Source organism: Saccoglossus kowalevskii, chromosome 2, assembly GCF_978046115.1.
Source record: "Saccoglossus kowalevskii chromosome 2, keSacKowa6.1, whole genome shotgun sequence".
NCBI lineage: Eukaryota > Metazoa > Hemichordata > Enteropneusta > Harrimaniidae > Saccoglossus > Saccoglossus kowalevskii.
In genome coordinates, this window is record NC_140642.1 from 45,826,232 (window position 1) to 45,849,877 (window position 23,646).

Sequence of the window (23,646 nt, forward strand, 5' to 3'; positions counted from 1 at the left end):
AGGGTGATGTGACAGTCTTAGGCTAGGGTAATCTGACAGTCTTAGGCTAGGGTAATCTGACTGTCTCAGGCTAGGGTGATCTGACAGTCTCAGGCTAGGGTGATCTGACAGTTTTAGATTAGGGTGATCTGACAGTCTCAGGTTGGGATGATCCGACAGTCTTAGGCTAGGGTGATCTGACATTCTTAGGCTAGGGTGATCTGACAGTCTTAGGCTAGGGTGATCAGACAGTCTCAGGCTAGGGTGATCTGGCAGTCTGAGGTGGGGTGATCTGACAGTCTCAGGCTAGGGTGATCTGACAGTCTCAGGCTAGGGTGATCTGACAGTCTTGGGCTAGGGTGATCTGACAGTCTTAGGCTAGGGTGGTCTGACAGTCTTAGGCTAGGGTGATCTGACAGTCATAGGCTAGGGTGATCTGACAGTCTCAGGCTAGGGTGATCTGATAGTTTCAGGCTAGGGAGATCTGACAGTCTTAGGCTAGGGTGATCTGACAGTCTCAGGCTAGGGTGACCTGACGGTCTTTGATTATTATGATCTGACAGTCTTAGGCTAGGGTGATCTGACAGTCTTAGGCTAGGGTGATCTGACAGTCTTAGGCAAGGGTGATTTGACAGTCTCAGGCTAGGGTGATCTGACAGTCTCAGGCTAGGGTGATATGACAGTCTTAGACCTGGGTGAGCCGACAGTCTTAGATTAGGATGATCTTACAGTCTTAGGCTAGGGTGATCTGACAGTCTTAGGCTAGGGTGATCTGACAGTCTCAGGTTAGGATGATCTGACAGTCTTAGGCTAGGGTGATCTGACAGTCTGAGGCTAGGGAGATCTGACAGTCTTAGGTAAGGGTGATTTGACAGTCTCAGGCTAGGGTGATCTGACAGTCATAAGCCAGGGTGATCTGTCAGTCCTAGGCTAGGGTGATCTGATAGTCTTAGGCTAGGGTGATCTGACAGTCTTGGGCTAGGGTGATCTGATAGTCTTAGGCTAGGGAGATCTTACAGTCTTAGGCCAGGGTGATCTGACAGTCTCAGGCTAGGGTGACCTGACGGTCTTAGACCTGGGTGATCTGACAGTCTTAGATTAGAATGATCTTACAGTCTTAGGCTAGGGTGATCTGACAGTCTTGGGCTAGGGTGATCTGACAGTCTTGGACTAGGGTGATCTGACAGTCTTAGGCTAGGGTGATCTGACAGTCTTAGACTACGGTGATCTGACAGTCTTAGGCTAGGGTGACCTGATAGTCTTAGACTAGGGTGACCTGACAGTCTTAGGCTAGGGTGATGTGACAGTCTTAGGCTAGGGTAATCTGACAGTCTTAGGCTAGGGTAATCTGACAGTCTTAGGCTAGGGTGATCTGACAGTCTCGGGCTAGGGTGATCTGACAGTCGGGCTAGGGTGATCTGACAGTCTTGGGCTAGGGTGATCTGACAGTCTTAGGCTAGGGTGATCTGACAGTCTCAGGCTAGGGTGATCTGACAGTCTCGGGCTAGGGTGATCTGACAGTCTTAGGCTAGGGTGATCTGACAGTCTCAGGCTAGGGTGATCTGACAGTCTCAGGCTAGGGTGATATGACAGTCTTAGACCTGGGTGACCCGACAGTCTTAGATTAGGATGATCTTACAGTCTTAGGCTAGGGTGATCTGACAGTCTTAGGCTAGGGTGATCTGACAGTCTCAGGCTAAGGTGATCTGACAGTCTTAGGCTAGGGTGGTCTGACAGTCTTAGGCTAGGGTGATCTGACAGTCATAGGCTAGGGTGATCTGACAGTCTCAGGCTAGGGTGATCTGATAGTTTCAGGCTAGGGAGATCTGACAGTCTTAGGCTAGGGTGATCTGACAGTCTCAGGCTAGGGTGACCTGACGGTCTTTGATTATTATGATCTGACAGTCTTAGGCTAGGGTGATCTGACAGTCTTAGGCTAGGGTGATCTGACAGTCTTAGGCAAGGGTGATTTGACAGTCTCAGGCTAGGGTGATTTGACAGTCTCAGGCTAGGGTGATCTGACAGTCTCAGGCTAGGGTGATATGACAGTCTTAGACCTGGGTGAGCCGACAGTCTTAGACCTGGGTGAGCCGACAGTCTTAGATTAGGATGATCTTACAGTCTTAGGCTAGGGTGATCTGACAGTCTCAGGTTAGGATGATCTGACAGTCTTAGGCTAGGGTAATCTGACAGTCTTAGGCTAGGGTAATCTGACAGTCTTAGGCTAGGGTGATCTGACAGTCTCAGGCTAGGGTGATCTGACAGTCTCGGGCTGGGGTGATCTGACAGTCTTGGGCTGGGGTGATCTGACAGTCTTAGGCTAGGGGGATCTGACAGTCTCAGGCTAGGGTGATCTGACAGTCTCAGGCTAGGGTGATATGACAGTCTTAGACCTGGGTGACCCGACAGTCTTAGATTAGGATGATCTTACAGTCTTAGGCTAGGGTGATCTGACAGTCTTAGGCTAGCGTGATCTGACAGTCTCAGGCTAGGGTGACCTGACGTCTCGGGCTAGGGTGATCTGACAGTCTTAGGCTAGGGTGATCTCACAGTCTTAGGCTAGGGTGATCTCACAGTCTTAGGCTAGGGTGATCTCACAGTCTTAGGCTAGGGTGACCTGACAGTCTTAGGTTAGATTGATCTGACGGTCTTAGATTAGGGTGATCTGACAGTCTCAGTTTGGGATGATCTGACAGTCTTAAGCTAGGGTGATCTGACATTCTTAGGCTAGGGTGATCTGACAGTCTTAGGCTAGGGTGATCAGACAGTCTCAGGCTAGGGTGATCTGGCAGTCTGAGGTGGGGTGATCTGACAGTATTAGGCTAGGGAGACCTGACGGTCTTAGACCTGGGTGATCTGACAGTCTTAGATTAGAATGATCTTACAGTCTTGGGCTAGGGTGATCTGACAGTCTTGGGCTAGGGTGATCTGACAGTCTTGGGCTAGGGTGATCTGACAGTCTTGGGCTAGGGTGATCTGACAGTCTTGGGCTAGGGTGATCTGACAGTCTTGGGCTAGGGTGATCTGACAGTCTTGGGCTAGGGTGATCTGACAGTCTTAGACTACGGTGATCTGACAGTCTTAGGCTAGGGTGACCTGATAGTCTTAGGCTAGGGTGACCTGACAGTCTTAGGCTAGGGTGATGTGACAGTCTTAGGCTAGGGTGATGTGACAGTCTTAGGCTAGGGTGATGTGACAGTCTTAGGCTAGGGTAATCTGACAGTCTTAGGCTAGGGTAATCTGACAGTCTTAGGCTAGGGTGATCTGACAGTCTCAGGCTATGGTGATCTGACAGTCTTAGATTAGGGTGATCTGACAGTCTCAGGTTGGGATGATCCGACAGTCTTAGGCTAGGGTGATCTGACATTCTTAGGCTAGGGTGATCTGACAGTCTTAGGCTAGGGTGATCAGACAGTCTCAGGCTAGGGTGATCTGGCAGTCTGAGGTGGGGTGATCTGACAGTATTAGGCTAGGGAGATCTTACAGTCTTAGGCCAGGGTGATCTGACAGTCTCAGGCTAGGGTGACCTGACGGTCTTAGACCTGGGTGATCTGACAGTCTTAGATTAGAATGATCTTACAGTCTTAGGCTAGGGTGATCTGACAGTCTTGGGCTAGGGTGATCTGACAGTCTTGGGCTAGGGTGATCTGGCAGTCTGAGGTGGGGTGATCTGACAGTATTAGGCTAGGGAGATCTTACAGTCTTAGGCCAGGGTGATCTGACAGTCTCAGGCTAGGGTGACCTGACGGTCTTAGACCTGGGTGATCTGACAGTCTTAGGCTAGGGTGATGTGACAGTCTTGGGCTAGGGTGATGTGACAGTCTTAGGCTAGGGTAATCTGACAGTCTTAGGCTAGGGTAATCTGACTGTCTCAGGCTAGGGTGATCTGACAGTCTCAGGCTAGGGTGATCTGACAGTTTTAGATTAGGGTGATCTGACAGTCTCAGGTTGGGATGATCCGACAGTCTTAGGCTAGGGTGATCTGACATTCTTAGGCTAGGGTGATCTGACAGTCTTAGGCTAGGGTGATCAGACAGTCTCAGGCTAGGGTGATCTGGCAGTCTGAGGTGGGGTGATCTGACAGTCTCAGGCTAGGGTGATCTGACAGTCTCAGGCTAGGGTGATCTGACAGTCTTGGGCTAGGGTGATCTGACAGTCTTAGGCTAGGGTGGTCTGACAGTCTTAGGCTAGGGTGATCTGACAGTCATAGGCTAGGGTGATCTGACAGTCTCAGGCTAGGGTGATCTGATAGTTTCAGGCTAGGGAGATCTGACAGTCTTAGGCTAGGGTGATCTGACAGTCTCAGGCTAGGGTGACCTGACGGTCTTTGATTATTATGATCTGACAGTCTTAGGCTAGGGTGATCTGACAGTCTTAGGCTAGGGTGATCTGACAGTCTTAGGCAAGGGTGATTTGACAGTCTCAGGCTAGGGTGATCTGACAGTCTCAGGCTAGGGTGATATGACAGTCTTAGACCTGGGTGAGCCGACAGTCTTAGATTAGGATGATCTTACAGTCTTAGGCTAGGGTGATCTGACAGTCTTAGGCTAGGGTGATCTGACAGTCTCAGGTTAGGATGATCTGACAGTCTTAGGCTAGGGTGATCTGACAGTCTGAGGCTAGGGAGATCTGACAGTCTTAGGTAAGGGTGATTTGACAGTCTCAGGCTAGGGTGATCTGACAGTCATAAGCCAGGGTGATCTGTCAGTCCTAGGCTAGGGTGATCTGATAGTCTTAGGCTAGGGTGATCTGACAGTCTTGGGCTAGGGTGATCTGATAGTCTTAGGCTAGGGAGATCTTACAGTCTTAGGCCAGGGTGATCTGACAGTCTCAGGCTAGGGTGACCTGACGGTCTTAGACCTGGGTGATCTGACAGTCTTAGATTAGAATGATCTTACAGTCTTAGGCTAGGGTGATCTGACAGTCTTGGGCTAGGGTGATCTGACAGTCTTGGACTAGGGTGATCTGACAGTCTTAGGCTAGGGTGATCTGACAGTCTTAGACTACGGTGATCTGACAGTCTTAGGCTAGGGTGACCTGATAGTCTTAGACTAGGGTGACCTGACAGTCTTAGGCTAGGGTGATGTGACAGTCTTAGGCTAGGGTAATCTGACAGTCTTAGGCTAGGGTAATCTGACAGTCTTAGGCTAGGGTGATCTGACAGTCTCGGGCTAGGGTGATCTGACAGTCGGGCTAGGGTGATCTGACAGTCTTGGGCTAGGGTGATCTGACAGTCTTAGGCTAGGGTGATCTGACAGTCTCAGGCTAGGGTGATCTGACAGTCTCGGGCTAGGGTGATCTGACAGTCTTAGGCTAGGGTGATCTGACAGTCTCAGGCTAGGGTGATCTGACAGTCTCAGGCTAGGGTGATATGACAGTCTTAGACCTGGGTGACCCGACAGTCTTAGATTAGGATGATCTTACAGTCTTAGGCTAGGGTGATCTGACAGTCTTAGGCTAGGGTGATCTGACAGTCTCAGGCTAAGGTGATCTGACAGTCTTAGGCTAGGGTGGTCTGACAGTCTTAGGCTAGGGTGATCTGACAGTCATAGGCTAGGGTGATCTGACAGTCTCAGGCTAGGGTGATCTGATAGTTTCAGGCTAGGGAGATCTGACAGTCTTAGGCTAGGGTGATCTGACAGTCTCAGGCTAGGGTGACCTGACGGTCTTTGATTATTATGATCTGACAGTCTTAGGCTAGGGTGATCTGACAGTCTTAGGCTAGGGTGATCTGACAGTCTTAGGCAAGGGTGATTTGACAGTCTCAGGCTAGGGTGATTTGACAGTCTCAGGCTAGGGTGATCTGACAGTCTCAGGCTAGGGTGATATGACAGTCTTAGACCTGGGTGAGCCGACAGTCTTAGACCTGGGTGAGCCGACAGTCTTAGATTAGGATGATCTTACAGTCTTAGGCTAGGGTGATCTGACAGTCTTAGGCTAGGGTGATCTGACAGTCTCAGGTTAGGATGATCTGACAGTCTTAGGCTAGGGTAATCTGACAGTCTTAGGCTAGGGTAATCTGACAGTCTTAGGCTAGGGTGATCTGACAGTCTCAGGCTAGGGTGATCTGACAGTCTCGGGCTGGGGTGATCTGACAGTCTTGGGCTGGGGTGATCTGACAGTCTTAGGCTAGGGGGATCTGACAGTCTCAGGCTAGGGTGATCTGACAGTCTCAGGCTAGGGTGATATGACAGTCTTAGACCTGGGTGACCCGACAGTCTTAGATTAGGATGATCTTACAGTCTTAGGCTAGGGTGATCTGACAGTCTTAGGTAAGGGTGATTTGACAGTCTCGGGCTAGGGTGATCTGACAGTCATAAGCCAGGGTGATCTGTCAGTCTTAGGCGAGAGTGATCTGATAGTCTTAGGCTAGGGTGACCTGACAGTCATAGACTAGGGTGATCTGACAGTATCAGGCTAGGGTGACCTGACAGTCTTAGGCTAGGGTGATCTGAGGGTCTTAGGCTAGGGTGACCTGACAGTCTTAGGCTAGGGTGACGTGACAGTCTTAGGCTAGGGTGACCTGACAGTCTTAGACTAGGGTGATCTGACAGTCTTAGGCTAGCGTGATCTGACAGTCTCAGGCTAGGGTGACCTGACGTCTCGGGCTAGGGTCATCTGACAGTCTAAGGCTAGGGTGATCTCACAGTCTTAGGCTAGGGTGATCTGACAGTCTTAGGCTAGGGTGATCTGACAGTATCAGGCTAGGGTGACTTGACGGTCTTAGGCTAGGGTGATCTGACGATCTTAGGCTAGGGTGACCTGACAGTCTTAGGCTAGGGTGACTTGACAGTCTTAGGCTAGGGTGACCTGACAGTCTTAGACTAGGGTGATCTGACAGTCTTAGGCTAGGGTGATCTGACAGTCTTAGGCTAGCGTGATCTGACAGACTCAGGCTAGGGTGACCTGACGTCTCGGGCTAGGGTGATCTGACAGTCTTAGGCTAGGGTGATCTCACAGTCTTAGGCTAGGGTGATCTCACAGTCTTAGGCTAGGGTGATCTCACAGTCTTAGGCTAGGGTGATCTCACAGTCTTAGGCTAGGGTGACCTGACAGTCTTAGGTTAGATTGATCTGACGGTCTTAGATTAGGGTGATCTGACAGTCTCAGGTTGGGATGATCCGACAGTCTTAGGCTAGGGTGATGTGACAGTCTTAGACTAGGGTGATCTGACAGTATCAGGCTAGGGTGACCTGACAGTCTTAGTCTAGGGTGATCTGAGGGTCTTAGGCTAGGGTGACCTGACAGTCTTAGGCTAGGGTGATCTGACAGTATCAGGCTAGGGTGATCTGACAGTCTCAGGCTAGGGTGACCTGACGTCTCGGGCTAGGGTCATCTGACAGTCTAAGGCTAGGGTGATCTCACAGTCTTAGGCTAGGGTGATCTGACAGTCTTAGGCTAGGGTGATCTGACAGTATCAGGCTAGGGTGACCTGACGGTCTTAGGCTAGGGTGATCTGACGATCTTAGGCTAGGGTGACCTGACAGTCTTAGGCTAGGGTGACTTGACAGTCTTAGGCTAGGGTGACCTGACAGTCTTAGACTAGGGTGATCTGACAGTCTTAGGCTAGGGTGATCTGACAGTCTTAGGCTAGCGTGATCTGACAGTCTCAGGCTAGGGTGACCTGACGTCTCGGGCTAGGGTGATCTGACAGTCTTAGGCTAGGGTGATCTCACAGTCTTAGGCTAGGGTGATCTCACAGTCTTAGGCTAGGGTGATCTCACAGTCTTAGGCTAAGGTGACCTGACAGTCTTAGGTTAGATTGATCTGACGGTCTTAGATTAGGGTGATCTGACAGTCTCAGTTTGGGATGATCTGACAGTCTTAAGCTAGGGTGATCTGACATTCTTAGGCTAGGGTGATCTGACAGTCTTAGGCTAGGGTGATCAGACAGTCTCAGGCTAGGGTGATCTGGCAGTCTGAGGTGGGGTGATCTGACAGTATTAGGCTAGGGAGACCTGACGGTCTTAGACCTGGGTGATCTGACAGTCTTAGATTAGAATGATCTTACAGTCTTGGGCTAGGGTGATCTGACAGTCTTGGGCTAGGGTGATCTGACAGTCTTGGGCTAGGGTGATCTGACAGTCTTGGGCTAGGGTGATCTGACAGTCTTGGGCTAGGGTGATCTGACAGTCTTGGGCTAGGGTGATCTGACAGTCTTGGGCTAGGGTGATCTGACAGTCTTAGACTACGGTGATCTGACAGTCTTAGGCTAGGGTGACCTGATAGTCTTAGGCTAGGGTGACCTGACAGTCTTAGGCTAGGGTGATGTGACAGTCTTAGGCTAGGGTGATGTGACAGTCTTAGGCTAGGGTGATGTGACAGTCTTAGGCTAGGGTAATCTGACAGTCTTAGGCTAGGGTAATCTGACAGTCTTAGGCTAGGGTGATCTGACAGTCTCAGGCTATGGTGATCTGACAGTCTTAGATTAGGGTGATCTGACAGTCTCAGGTTGGGATGATCCGACAGTCTTAGGCTAGGGTGATCTAACATTCTTAGGCTAGGGTGATCTGACAGTCTTAGGCTAGGGTGATCAGACAGTCTCAGGCTAGGGTGATCTGGCAGTCTGAGGTGGGGTGATCTGACAGTATTAGGCTAGGGAGATCTTACAGTCTTAGGCCAGGGTGATCTGACAGTCTCAGGCTAGGGTGACCTGACGGTCTTAGACCTGGGTGATCTGACAGTCTTAGATTAGAATGATCTTACAGTCTTAGGCTAGGGTGATCTGACAGTCTTGGGCTAGGGTGATCTGACAGTCTTGGGCTAGGGTGATCTGGCAGTCTGAGGTGGGGTGATCTGACAGTATTAGGCTAGGGAGATCTTACAGTCTTAGGCCAGGGTGATCTGACAGTCTCAGGCTAGGGTGACCTGACGGTCTTAGACCTGGGTGATCTGACAGTCTTAGGCTAGGGTGATCTGACAGTCTTGGGCTAGGGTGATCTGACAGTCTTGGGCTAGGGTGATCTGACAGTCTTAGACTACGGTGATCTGACAGTCTTAGACTACGGTGATCTGATAGTCTTAGGCTAGGGTGACCTGACAGTCTTAGGCTAGGGTGATCTCACAGTCTTAGGCTAGGGTGATGTGACAGTCTTAGGCTAGGGTGATGTGACAGTCTTAGGCTAGGGTAATCTGACAGTCTTAGGCTAGGGTGATCTGACAGTCTCGGGCTAGGGTGATCTGACAGTCTCGGGCTAGGTTGATCTGACAGTCTTAGGCTAGGGTAATCTGACAGTCTTAGGCTAGGGTAATCTGACAGTCTTAGGCTAGGGTGATCTGACAGTCTCAGGCTAGGGTGATCTGACAGTCTTAGGCTAGGGTAATCTGACAGTCTTAGGCTAGGGTAATCTGACAGTCTTAGGCTAGGGTGATCTGACAGTCTCAGGCTAGGGTGATCTGACAGTCTTGGGCTAGGGTGATCTGACAGTCTTGGGCTAGGGTGATCTGACAGTCTTAGGCTAGGGGGATCTGACAGTCTCAGGCTAGGGTGATCTGACAGTCTCAGGCTAGGGTGATATGACAGTCTTAGACCTGGGTGACCCGACAGTCTTAGATTAGGATGATCTTACAGTCTTAGGCTAGGGTGATCTGACAGTCTTAGGCTAGGGTGATCTGACAGTCTCAGGCTAAGGTGATCTGAAAGTCTTAGGCTAGGGTGGTCTGACAGTCTTAGGCTAGGGTGATCTGACAGTCATAGGCTAGGGTGATCTGACAGTCTCAGGCTAGGGTGATCTGATAGTTTCAGGCTAGGGAGATCTGACAGTCTTAGGCTAGGGTGATCTGACAGTCTCAGGCTAGGGTGACCTGACGGTCTTTGATTATTATGATCTGACAGTCTTAGGCTAGGGTGATCTCACAGTCTTAGGCTAGGGTGATCTCACAGTCTTAGGCTAGGGTGATCTCACAGTCTTAGGCTAGGGTGACCTGACAGTCTTAGGTTAGATTGATCTGACGGTCTTAGATTAGGGTGATCTGACAGTCTCAGGTTGGGATGATCCGACAGTCTTAGGCTAGGGTGATCTGACATTCTTAGGCTAGGGTGATCTGACAGTCTTAGGCTAGGGTGATCAGTCTCACGCTAGGGTGATCTGGCAGTCTGAGGTGGGGTGATCTGACAGTATTAGGCTAGGGAGATCTTACAGTCTTAGGCCAGGGTGATCTGACAGTCTCAGGCTAGGGTGACCTGACGGTCTTAGACCTGGGTGATCTGACAGTCTTAGATTAGAATGATCTTACAGTCTTAGGCTAGGGTGATCTGACAGTCTTGGGCTAGGGTGATCTGACAGTCTTGGGCTAGGGTGATCTGACAGTCTTGGGCTAGGGTGATCTGACAGTCTTAGGCTAGGGTGATCTGACAGTCTTAGACTACGGTGATCTGACAGTCTTAGGCTAGGGTGACCTGATAGTCTTAGGCTAGGGTGACCTGACAGTCTTAGGCTAGGGTGATGTGACAGTCTTAGGCTAGGGTGATGTGACAGTCTTAGGCTAGGGTGATGTGACAGTCTTAGGCTAGGGTAATCTGACAGTCTTAGGCTAGGGTGATCTGACAGTCTTAGGCTAGGGTAATCTGACAGTCTCAAGCTAGGGTGATCTGACATTCTTAGATTAGGGTGATCTGACAGTCTCAGGTTGGGATGATCCGACAGTCTTAGGCTAGGGTGATCTGACATTCTTAGGCTAGGGTGATCTGACAGTCTTAGGCTAGGGTGATCTGACAGTCTCAAGCTAGGGTGATCTGACATTCTTAGATTAGGGTGATCTGACAGTCTCAGGTTGGGATGATCCGACAGTCTTAGGCTAGGGTGATCTGACATTCTTAGGCTAGGGTGATCTGACAGTCTTAGGCTAGGGTAATCTGACAGTCTCAAGCTAGGGTGATCTGACATTCTTAGATTAGGGTGATCTGACAGTCTCAGGTTGGGATGATCCGACAGTCTTAGGCTAGGGTGATCTGACATTCTTAGGCTAGGGTGATCTGACAGTCTTAGGCTAGGGTGATCTGACAGTCTCAAGCTAGGGTGATCTGACATTCTTAGATTAGGGTGATCTGACAGTCTCAGGTTGGGATGATCCGACAGTCTTAGGCTAGGGTGATCTGACATTCTTAGGCTAGGGTGATCTGACAGTCTTAGGCTAGGGTGATCTGACAGTCTCAGGCTAAGGTGATCTGACAGTCTTAGGCTAGGGTGGTCTGACAGTCTTAGGCTAGGGTGATCTGACAGTCATAGGCTAGGGTGATCTGACAGTCTCAGGCTAGGGTGATCTGATAGTTTCAGGCTAGGGAGATCTGACAGTCTTAGGCTAGGGTGATCTGACAGTCTCAGGCTAGGGTGACCTGACGGTCTTTGATTATTATGATCTGACAGTCTTAGGCTAGGGTGATCTGACAGTCTTAGGCTAGGGTGATCTGACAGTCTTAGGCAAGGGTGATTTGACAGTCTCAGGCTAGGGTGATCTGACAGTCTCAGGCTAGGGTGATATGACAGTCTTAGACCTGGGTGAGCCGACAGTCTTAGATTAGGATGATCTTACAGTCTTAGGCTAGGGTGATCTGACAGTCTCAGGTTAGGATGATCTGACAGTCTTAGGCTAGGGTGATCTGACAGTCTCAGGCTAGGGTGATCTGACAGTCTTAGGTAAGGGTGATTTGACAGTCTCAGGCTAGGGTGATCTGACAGTCATAAGCCAGGGTGATCTGTCAGTCTTAGGCTAGGGTGATCTGATAGTCTTAGGCTAGGGTGATCTGACAGTCTTAGGCTAGGGTGATCTGATAGTCTTAGGCTAGGGTGATCTGTCAGTCCATTATCTTCACAATATTTTTGGTGCATTTGCATTTACTAGCAGTACACAATACACTGGTTGTAATGTAAACATTGGGTACAAGTTATCACACATTACAGCTGTGTACTTCATCTCTTACAATAATTGCTTTGATGGGAATAAACTAATACTGCAAAAACTATATAGACTCATTTATTGAACAACATCTGACACAAATCAATTAACCTTAAACTGTTAGAACACTAAGATCAATCATCAAGTCAAGTTCATAATATCTGAAACAAAAGTACCAATGCATTTCATTTTATTTATGCAATGTCAGTGTGAAAAAAACAGGAACTATTTTAATATGAGAATTGTATGCATGTACATATATGTGATAATTAATTTAACTGACCTCTCTGTCCTAAATATTTACAACACATTGCATGTCCACCTTTAGCTGCCTGATGTACTGGTGTGTTACCAATAACAGATAAAACATCAAAATTTGCACCATAAGAAGCAAGTACTTTCAACACTTCAAAATGGCCACCACCTGCTGCAAGATGTACTGCTGTTAATTTCTCTCTGTCTTCGGCATCAACTTGACCTCCTGCCTGCAGTATTGCACGAACTACAACCACACTTCCACTACCAGCAGCAGATATTAAAGCAGTCCTCTTTGTATTCTGTATAACAAAGGTACAAATCAATCAATAATTACAATACTAGGCACTAACATGGTTACCAAAGCACCAACGTGTTTACCTAGGTACTGACATGGTTACCAAATCACATTATATCATGATATCAATATTGTACATTGTAATTAGGAAAATATTCATCAGCACTATCAGCTAATGCACCAGTGAATCAAAAGTAGAAGTACCATGTAGTATTCACATACTTGTTGCAGTAGAGTCCACATGATACATGTGCACATGGCACAGTGGTGTATAGGGTTCACATAGTAGCAATGTCTGTAGTCCACAAACTACAGTAATATGTGTTCACATAGTGAAAGGCTATATGTGGTGCTCACATAGTGATAAGATGTGGTGCTCACATAATGATAAGATGTGGTGTTCACACAGTGATAAGATGTATGTGGTGTTTACATAGTGATCAGATGTGGTGTTCACACAGTGATAAGATGTATGTGGTGTTTACATAGTAATAAGATGTGGTGTTCACACAGTGATAAGATGTATGTGGTGTTTACATAGTGATAAGATGTGGTGTTCACACAGTGATAAGATGTATGTGGTGTTTACATAGTGATAAGATGTGGTGTTCACATAGTGATAAGATGTATGTGGTGTTTACATAGTGATAAGATGTGGTGTTCACAGTGATAAGATGTACATGGTGCTCACATAGTGATAAGATGCGATATTCACACAGTGATAAGATGTATGTAGTGTTTACACAGTGATAAGATTTGTGGTGTTCACAGTGATAAGATGTATGTGGTGTTTACATAGTGATAAGATGTATGTGGTGTCTACATAGTGATAAGATGTGATGTTCACATAGTGATAAGATGTGATGTTCACATAGTGATAAGATGTGATGTTCACATAGTGATAAGATGTAGTGTTCACATAGTGATAAGATGTGATGTTCACATAGTGATAAGAAGTGATGTTCACATACTGATAAAAGTGGTGTTTACATAGTGATAAGATGTGGTGTTCACATAGTGATAAGATGTGGTGTTTACATAGTGGTAAGATGTGGTGTTTGCATAGTGATGAGATGTTGTGTTCACATAGTGATGAGATGTAGTGTTCACATAGTGATAAGATGTAGTGTTCACATAGTGATAGTATGTGGTGTTCACATAGTGATAGGATGTGGTGTTCACATAGTGATAAGATGTGGTGTTTACAGATTGATAAGATGTGGTGTTCACATAGTGATAAGATGTGATGTTCGAATAGTGATAAGATGTGGTGTTCACATAGTGATCAGATGTGGCGTTAACATGGTGATAAGATGTGGCGTTTACATGGGGATAAGTCGTGATGTTTACATAGTGATAATATGTGGTGTTCACATAGTGATAAGATGTGATGTTCACAAAGTGATAAGATGTGGTGTTCACATAGTGATAAGATGTGGTGTTCACATAGTGATAAGATGTGGTGTTCACATAGTGATAAGATGTGATGTTCGAATAGTGATAAGATGTGGAGTTCACAGTGATCAGATGTGGCGTTAACATGGTGATAAGATGTGGCGTTTACATGGGGATAAGTCGTGATGTTTACATAGTGATAAGATGTGATGTTCACATAGTGATAAGATGTGATGTTCACATAGTGATAAGATGTGATGTTCACATAGTGATAAGATGTGATGTTCACATAGTGATAAGATGTAGTGTTCATAGTGATAAGATGTGATGTTCACATACTGATAAAAGTGGTGTTCACATAGTGATAAGATGTGGTGTTTACATAGTGATAAGATGTGGTGTTCACACAGTGATAAGATGTGGTGTCCACACAGTGATAAGATGTGATGTTCACACAGTGATAAGATGTGATGTTCACACAGTGATAAGATGTGGTGTTCACACAGTGATAAGATGTGGTGATAAGATGTAAACACCACATCTTATCACTATGTGACACTACATCTTATCACTATGTGAACACTACATCTTATCACTATGTAAACACCACATCTTATCACTATGTAAACACCACTTCTTAACACTATGTGAACATCACATCTTATCACTATGTGAACACCACATCTTATCACTATGTGAACACCACATCTTATCGCTATGTAAACACCACATCTTATCGCTATGTGAACACCACATCTTATCACTTTGTGAACATCATATCTTATCACTATGTAAACACCACATCTTATCACTATGTGAACACCACATCTTATCACTATGTAAACACCACATCTTATCACTATGTAAACACCACATATTATCACTATGTAAACACCACATCTCATCACCATGTAAACACCACATCTTATCACTATGTGAACACCACATCTTATCACTTTGTGAACATCACATCTTATCACTATGTGATCACAACATCTTATCACTATGTGAACACCACATCTTATCACTATGTGAACACCACATCTTATCACTATGTGAACACCACATCTTATCACTATGTGAACACCACATCTTATCACTATGTGAACACCACATCTTATCACTGTGTGAACATCACATCTTATCACTATGTGAACACCACATCTTATCACTATGTGAAGACCACATCTTATCACTATGTGAACACCACATCTTATCACTATATAAACACCACTTTTATCTGTATGTGAACATCACTTCTTATCACTATGTGAACATCACATCTTATCACTATGTGAACACTACATCTTATCACTGTGTGAACACTACATCTTATCACTGTGTGAACACTACATCTTATCACTATGTGAACATCACATCTTATCACTGTGTGAACACCACATCTTATCACTATGTGAACATCACATCTTATCACTATGTGAACACCACATCTTATCACTATGTGAACACCACATCTTATCACTGTGTGAACATCACATCTTATCACTATGTGAACACCACATCTTATCACTATGTGAACACCACATCTTATCACTATGTGAACACCACATCTTATCACTATATAAACACCACATCTTATCACTATATAAACACCACTTTTATCAGTATGTGAACATCACTTCTTATCACTATGTGAACATCACATCTTATCACTATGTGAACACTACATCTTATCACTATGTGAACATCACATCTTATCACTATGTAATCATCACGACTTATCCCCATGTAAACGCCACATCGTATCACCATGTTAACGCCACATCTGATCACCATGGGAACACCACATCTTATCACTATTCGAACATCACATCTTATCACTATTCGAACATCACATCTTATCACTATGTGAACACCACATCTTATCACTATGTGAACACCACATCTTATCACTATGTAAACACCACATCTTATCACTATGTAAACACCACATCTTATCACTATGTAAACACCACATCTTATCACTATGTAAACACCACATCTTATCACTATGTGAACATCACATCTTATCACTATGTGAACACCACATCTTATCACTATGTGAACACCACATCTTATCACTGTGTGAACATCACATCTTATCACTATGTGAACACCACATCTTATCTCTATGTGAACACCACATCTTATCACTATGTGAACACCACATCTTATCACTATGTGAACACCACATCTTATCACTATATAAACACCACTTTTATCAGTATGTGAACATCACTTCTTATCACTATGTGAACATCACATCTTATCACTATGTGAACACTACATCTTATCACTATGTGAACATCACATCTTATCACTATGTAATCATCACGACTTATCCCCATGTAAACGCCACATCGTATCACCATGTTAACGCCACATCTGATCACCATGGGAACACCACATCTTATCACTATTCGAACATCACATCTTATCACTATTCGAACACCACATCTTATCACTATGTGAACACCACATCTTATCACTATGTAAACACCACATCTTATCACTATGTAAACACCACATCTTATCACTATGTAAACACCACATCTTATCACTATGTAAACACCACATCTTATCACTATGTAAACACCACATCTTATCACTATGTAAACACCACATCTTATCACTATATAAACACCACATCTTATCACTATGTGACACTACATCTTATCACTATGTGAACACCACATCTTATCACTATGTAAACACCACATCTTATCACTATGTAAACAGCACATCTTATCACTATGTAAACACCACTTCTTATCACTATGTGAACATCACATCTTATCACTATGTGAACATCACATCTTATCACTATGTGAACACTACATCTTATCACTATGTGAACACTACATCTTATCACTATGTGAACACTACATCTTATCACTATGTGAACACTACATCTTATCACTATGTGAACACTACATCTTATCACTATGTGAACACCACATCTTATCACTATGTGAAGACCACATCTTATCACTATGTGAACACCACATCTTATCACTATATAAACACCACTTTTATCAGTATGTGAACATCACTTCTTATCACTATGTGAACATCACTTCTTATCACTATGTGAACATCACATCTTATCACTATGTGAACACTACATCTTATCACTATGTGAACATCACATCTTATCACTATGTGAACATCACATCTTATCACTATGTGAACATCACATCTTATCACTATGTAAACATCACGACTTATCCCCATGTAAACGCCACATCTTATCACCATGTTAACGCCACATCTGATCACTGTGAACACCACATCTTATCACTATTCGAACATCACATCTTATCACTATGTGAACACCACATCTTATCACTATGTGAACACCACATCTTATCGCTATGTAAACACCACATCTTATCGCTATGTGAACACCACATCTTATCACTTTGTGAACATCACACCTTATCACTATGTGAACACCACATCTTATCACTATGTGAACACCACATTTTATCACTATGTAAACACCACATCTTATCACTATGTAAACACCACATCTTATCACTATGTAAACACCACATCTTATCACTATGTAAACACCACATCTTATCACTATGTGACACTACATCTTATCACTATGTGAACACCACATCTTATCACTATGTAAACACCACATCTTATCACTATGTAAACACCACTTCTTATCACTATGTGAACATCACATCTTATCACTATGTGAACATCACATCTTATCACTATGTGAACATCACATCTTATCACTATGTGAACACTACATCTTATCACTATGTGAACACCACATCTTATCACTATGTGAACACCACATCTTATCACTATGTGAACACCACATCTTATCACTTTGTGAACACCACATCTTATCACTATGTGAACACCACATCTTATCACTATGTAAACACCACATCTTATCACTATGTAAACACCACATCTTATCACTATGTAAACACCACATCGTATCACTATGTAAACACCACATCGTATCACTATGTGAACACCACATCTTATCACTTTGTGAACATCACATCTTATCACTATGTGATCACCACATCTTATCACTATGTGAACACCACATCTTATCACTATGTGAACACCATATCTTATCACTATGTGAACACCACATCTTATCACTATGTGAACACCGCATCTTATCACTGTGTGAACACCACATCTTATCACTGTGTGAACACCACATCTTATCACTATGTGAACACCACATCTTATCACTATGTGAACACCACATCTTATCACTATGTGAACACCACATCTTATCACTGTGTGAACATCACATCTTATCACTGTGTGAACACCACATCTTATCACTATGTGATCACCACATCTTATCACTATGTGAACACCACATCTTATCACTATGTGAACACCGCATCTTATCACTGCGTGAACATCACATCTTATCACTGTGTGAACACCACATCTTATCACTATGTGAACACCACACCTTATCACTATGTGAACACCACACCTTATCACTATGTGAACACCACATCTTATCACTATGTAAACACCACATCTTATCACTATGTAAACACCACATCTTATCACTATGCGAACACCACATCTTATCACTATGTAAACACCACATCTTATCACTTTGTGAACATCTTATCACTATGTGGTGTTTACATAGTGATAAGATGTGGTGTTTACATAGTGATAAGATGTGGTGTTTACATAGTGATAAGATGTGGTGTTTACATAGTGATAAGATGTGGTGTTTACATAGTGATAAGATGTGATGTTCACATAGTGATAAGATGTGGTGTTCACATAGTGATAAGATGTGATGTTCACAAAGTGATAAGATGTGATGTTCACAAAGTGATAAGATGTGGTGTTCACACAGTGATAAGATGTGGTGTTTACATAGCGATAAGATGTGGTGTTCACATAGTGATAAGATGTGGTGTTCACATAGTGATAAGATGTGATGTTCGAATAGTGATAAGATGTGGTGTTCACAGTGATAAGATGTGGTGTTCACAGTGATCAGATGTGGCGTTAACATGGTGATAAGATGTGGCGTTTACATGGGGATAAGTCGTGATGTTTACATAGTGATAAGATGTGATGTTCACATAGTGATAAGATGTGATGTTCACATAGTGATAAGATGTGATGTTCACATAGTGATAAGATGTGATGTTCACATAGTGATAAGATGTAGTGTTCATAGTGATAAGATGTGATGTTCACATAGTGATAAAAGTAGTGTTCACATAGTGATAAGATGTGGTGTTCACACAGTGATAAGATGTGGTGTTCACACAGTGATAAGATGTGATGTTCACACAGTGATAAGATGTGGTGTTCACATAGTGATAAGATGTGGTGTTCACATAGTGATAAGATGTGGTGTTCACATAATGATAAGATGTGATGTTCACAAAGTGATAAGATGTGGTGTTTACATAGTGATAAGATGTGGTGTTCGCATAGCGATAAGATGTGGTGTTCACATAGTGATAAGATGTGTTGTTTACATAGTGATAAGATGTAGTGTTCACATAGTGATAAGATGTAGTGTTCACATAGTGATAAGATGTAGTGTTCACATAGTGATAAGATGTAGTGTTCACATAGTGATAAGATGTGATGTTCACATAGTGATAAGAAGTGGTGTTTACATAGTGATAAGATGTGGTGTTCACATAGTGATAAGATGTGGTGTTACATAGTGATAAGATGTGGTGTTTACATAGTGATAAGATGTGGTGTTTACATAGTGATAAGATGTGGTGTTTACATAGTGATAAGATGTGGTGTTCACATAGTGATAAGATGTGGTGTTCACATAGTGATAAGATGTGATGTTCGAATGGTGATAAGATGTGATGTTCGAATAGTGATAAGATGTGGTGTTCACATAGTGATAAGATGTAGTGTTCACATAGTGATAAGATGTAGTGTTCACATAGTGATAAGATGTGATGTTCACATAGTGATAAGAAGTGATGTTCACATACTGATAAAAGTGGTGTTTATATAGTGATAAGATGTGGTGTTTACATAGTGATAAGATGTGGTGTTCACATAGTGATAAGATGTGGTGTTCACATAGTGATAAGATGTGATGTTCGAATAGTGATAAGATGTGGTGTTCACAGTGATCAGATGTGGCGTTAACATGGTGATAAGATGTGGCGTTTACATGGGGATAAGTCGTGATGTTTACATAGTGATAAGATGTGATGTTCACATAGTGATAAGATGTGATGTTCACATAGTGATAAGATGTGATGTTCACATAGTGATAAGATGTGATGTTCACATAGTGATAAGATGTAGTGTTCATAGTGATAAGATGTGATGTTCACATACTGATAAAAGTGGTGTTCACATAGTGATAAGATGTGGTGTTCACACAGTGATAAGATGTGGTGTTCACACAGTGATAAGATGTGATGTTCACACAGTGATAAGATGTGATGTTCACAAAGTGATAAGATGTGGTGTTCACATAGTGATAAGATGTGGTGTTTACATAGCGATAAGATGTGGTGTTCACATAGTGATAAGATGTGGTGTTCACATAGTGATAAGATGTGATGTTCGAATAGTGATAAGATGTGGTGTTCACAGTGATCAGATGTGGCGTTAACATGGTGATAAGATGTGGCGTTTACATGGGGATAAGTCGTGATGTTTACATAGTGATAAGATGTGATGTTCACATAGTGATAAGATGTGATGTTCACATAGTGATAAGATGTGATGTTCACATAGTGATAAGATGTGATGTTCACATAGTGATAAGATGTAGTGTTCATAGTGATAAGATGTGATGTTCACATACTGATAAAAGTGGTGTTCACATAGTGATAAGATGTGGTGTTCACACAGTGATAAGATGTGGTGTTCACACAGTGATAAGATGTGATGTTCACACAGTGATAAGATGTGGTGTTCACATAGTGATAAGATGTGGTGTTCACATAGTGATAAGATGTGGTGTTCACATAGTGATAAGATGTAGTGTTCACATAGTGATAAGATGTGGTGTTCACATAGTGATAAGATGTGGTGTTCACATAGTGATCAGATGTGGCGTTAACATGGTGATACGATGTGGCGTTTACATGGGGATAAGTCGTGATGTTTACATAGTGATAAGATGTGATGTTCACATAGTGATAAGATGTGATGTTCACATAGTGATAAGATGTAGTGTTCACATAGTGATAAGAAGTGATGTTCACATACTGATAAAAGTGGTGTTTATATAGTGAAAAGATGTGTTCACATAGTGATAAGATGTGGTGTTCACATAGTGATAAGATGTGGTGTTCACATAGTGATAAGATGTGATGTTCACATAGTTATAAGATGTGATGTTCACATAATTATAAGATGTGATGTTCACATAGTGATAAGATGTGATGTTCACATAGTGATAAGATGTGATGTTCACATAGTGATAAGATAAGATGTGATGTTCACATAGTGATAAGATGTGATGTTCACATAATTATAAGATGTGATGTTCACATAGTGATAAGATGTGATGTTCACATAGTGATAAGATGTGGTGTTTACGTAGTGATAAGATGTGATGTTCTTATAGTGGTTAATGTATGGTGTTCATATAGCACAATATGATGTACAATATGGTCGTGACATACAGTGTTCACATAGTGAATTTTGGTGCTATAAAGTATATAGTAGAGCATTTACTATATTTACATTAAGGAACGTACCATATTTTTACTGTTTGCATCGGCTCCCTTCTCCAACAGTGATAAACATATGTTTTCGTTTTCAGCAGCAGTTTCACAAGCAACTAGAAATACTGGGTCACCATTAATGTTCTTATTGTTGCTATCAGCTCCACATTCCAAGACAATACTAGCACATTTACTATGCCTACTGGTGGGCGTCAAACAGTAAAACAATATATCTACAAAAAACAATAAATTAGAAAAAATTAGAAAATTATAAAACAGCATATTTTTGGTTTTGTATTAAACACGTATGGTGTTCACCCATACTAGTATATAGGTGATTGCAGCAAAGAATATGATCAGATCTCAAGTGTATATCGCTATACTATAATGTAAATTGAACCATATGTTAACTTCCATGGTTAAAGAGAAGGAGTAGTTTCTTATTTTTTGAGTGAAAAAAAAAGTATTTTTACATAGACATTATTGTCTATATTTGTACAGATAAGTAAAAGCTACCATTGGAGTATCACTGTAAGGTTTGGGTAAATTATCACTATTAAAAGTTACATTTAAAATACAATTAAAAAACAAAGTCATTAAAATGGCAATAGTGATTTCATTTTTAAATATGCAGTGGCTGACACATTGTGTCTTGTGTTAATACTACCGGTACTACTACTGCTCTTCATTACCTGTGAGGCATATTATACTTCTACCAAGACTCGTCTTATGCAGTATGCTGTGTCTCGTCCCAAGTCAGTCCTTTGTGTTACTAACAATTGTCAAAGGTCAATTTAACAATTATATTTTGAAATCCCATATTTTACTCCCTCCAAGTATTTGTTGCATAGACTACTCTGAATTCAGCACCAGCTAAATACTGAGATTGTTTTTTCTATTACATGGTGCAATTACATACACATGAGTTAATATTGCTGCAGGGTAGACTGCCTCTATGTTGTTTATACAACACAGCTAGAAACAAAGAAAACAATGTATTCTATGTCATGTGGAACCAGATACATCAAATTATTAAACACTGCTTGCATGAATAGCTGCCACAATATCACTTATGAATATTAGTAAAAAAACAAAGTAGGAAATATTCTCTTTCACACTATAACCAAGAAAAAAATTGGTTAATTCATGATAGTCACAATAGTTTAATATAACATTAATAAGGTGTTATTAAAAGTGGAAACTAAATAATAAAAAACTCATTAGATATATTTTCATTCCAATTTTATTTAAATTACTGTCACGGTAATTTTCCTAGTTGAAGGAAATGTATGCTGTATATGCTGCTGTTCACAGTGACCTATGATTGAAATAGACAATAAATGACGCAGTCAATGGAATATAATGTTATGTTGCTAAGCAACTACGTGCACTAGTGCCTTTCAATAGCAACAATGTTGCTTACGCTAAATCCAATGCATTTTTTTCTAGGTCGTCTCAATATGTATAATTGATTTACAAATATTTCCTCTGTCATTTAAGGCTTGTGTACTTTTACACTACATTACTGTACTATATTTAGAGATGTCTACATGAAATAATAGAATTCAACTTTCTATTGATACATGTCTGTGACTATTATTCAATAATAAACACAGTTATTGCCCGACATACAATTCTTCACTTATAGTTCGACAATTCTCACATATTATTCGTTAAATAAATGAAATATTTAGTCAATATGTGCAATGCATGATTAGTGAATTTATTAATATACTAATATGAAAGACACTACCAGTACTCTCAGCACAACTAACCCATTCCCTCCATCTTTATAAATATTTATAAATTTCAATGGCAGTTAAATACAACCAGCTAATCAATAAGAGTGTCATTTTAAAATGTTCTGACAGATTTGTGAAAATTTATACAGGTTTGATGTATAGTGTAACAATCTTCATAATTCTAATAATTGGGTTTATATTATGAGATACAGAGACTGAAATAATGTATTTGTTTTATTATCTCCAATAGAAGCACATCTAAATCTATATTAGATCATTTAAATAAAACACACGCGCGAGCGCACGTGCACACACCCACCAACCCAGTCACTGAATATAACTGATACAAATCTTAGTATTCTAACAAAGTTTCAGAAATTTAATTAATGTA

General features: G+C 42.5%; 1 protein-coding gene across 1 annotated transcript in view; it reads right to left on the reverse strand.

Annotated features, from left to right (window-relative positions):
* The window catches only part of LOC100371834 (ankyrin repeat and EF-hand domain-containing protein 1-like), a 77,496-nt gene that overhangs the window by 51,612 nt on the left and 2,238 nt on the right, over positions 1-23,646 (reverse strand). Inside the window, exons 2-3 of the mRNA XM_085495805.1 lie at positions 21,547-21,746; positions 12,158-12,431 (exon numbers count right to left, since the gene is read on the reverse strand). Of these exons, the coding sequence (XP_085351931.1) occupies positions 12,158-12,431; positions 21,547-21,746 (474 nt within the window). The remainder of the gene's footprint in view (positions 1-12,157; positions 12,432-21,546; positions 21,747-23,646) is intronic.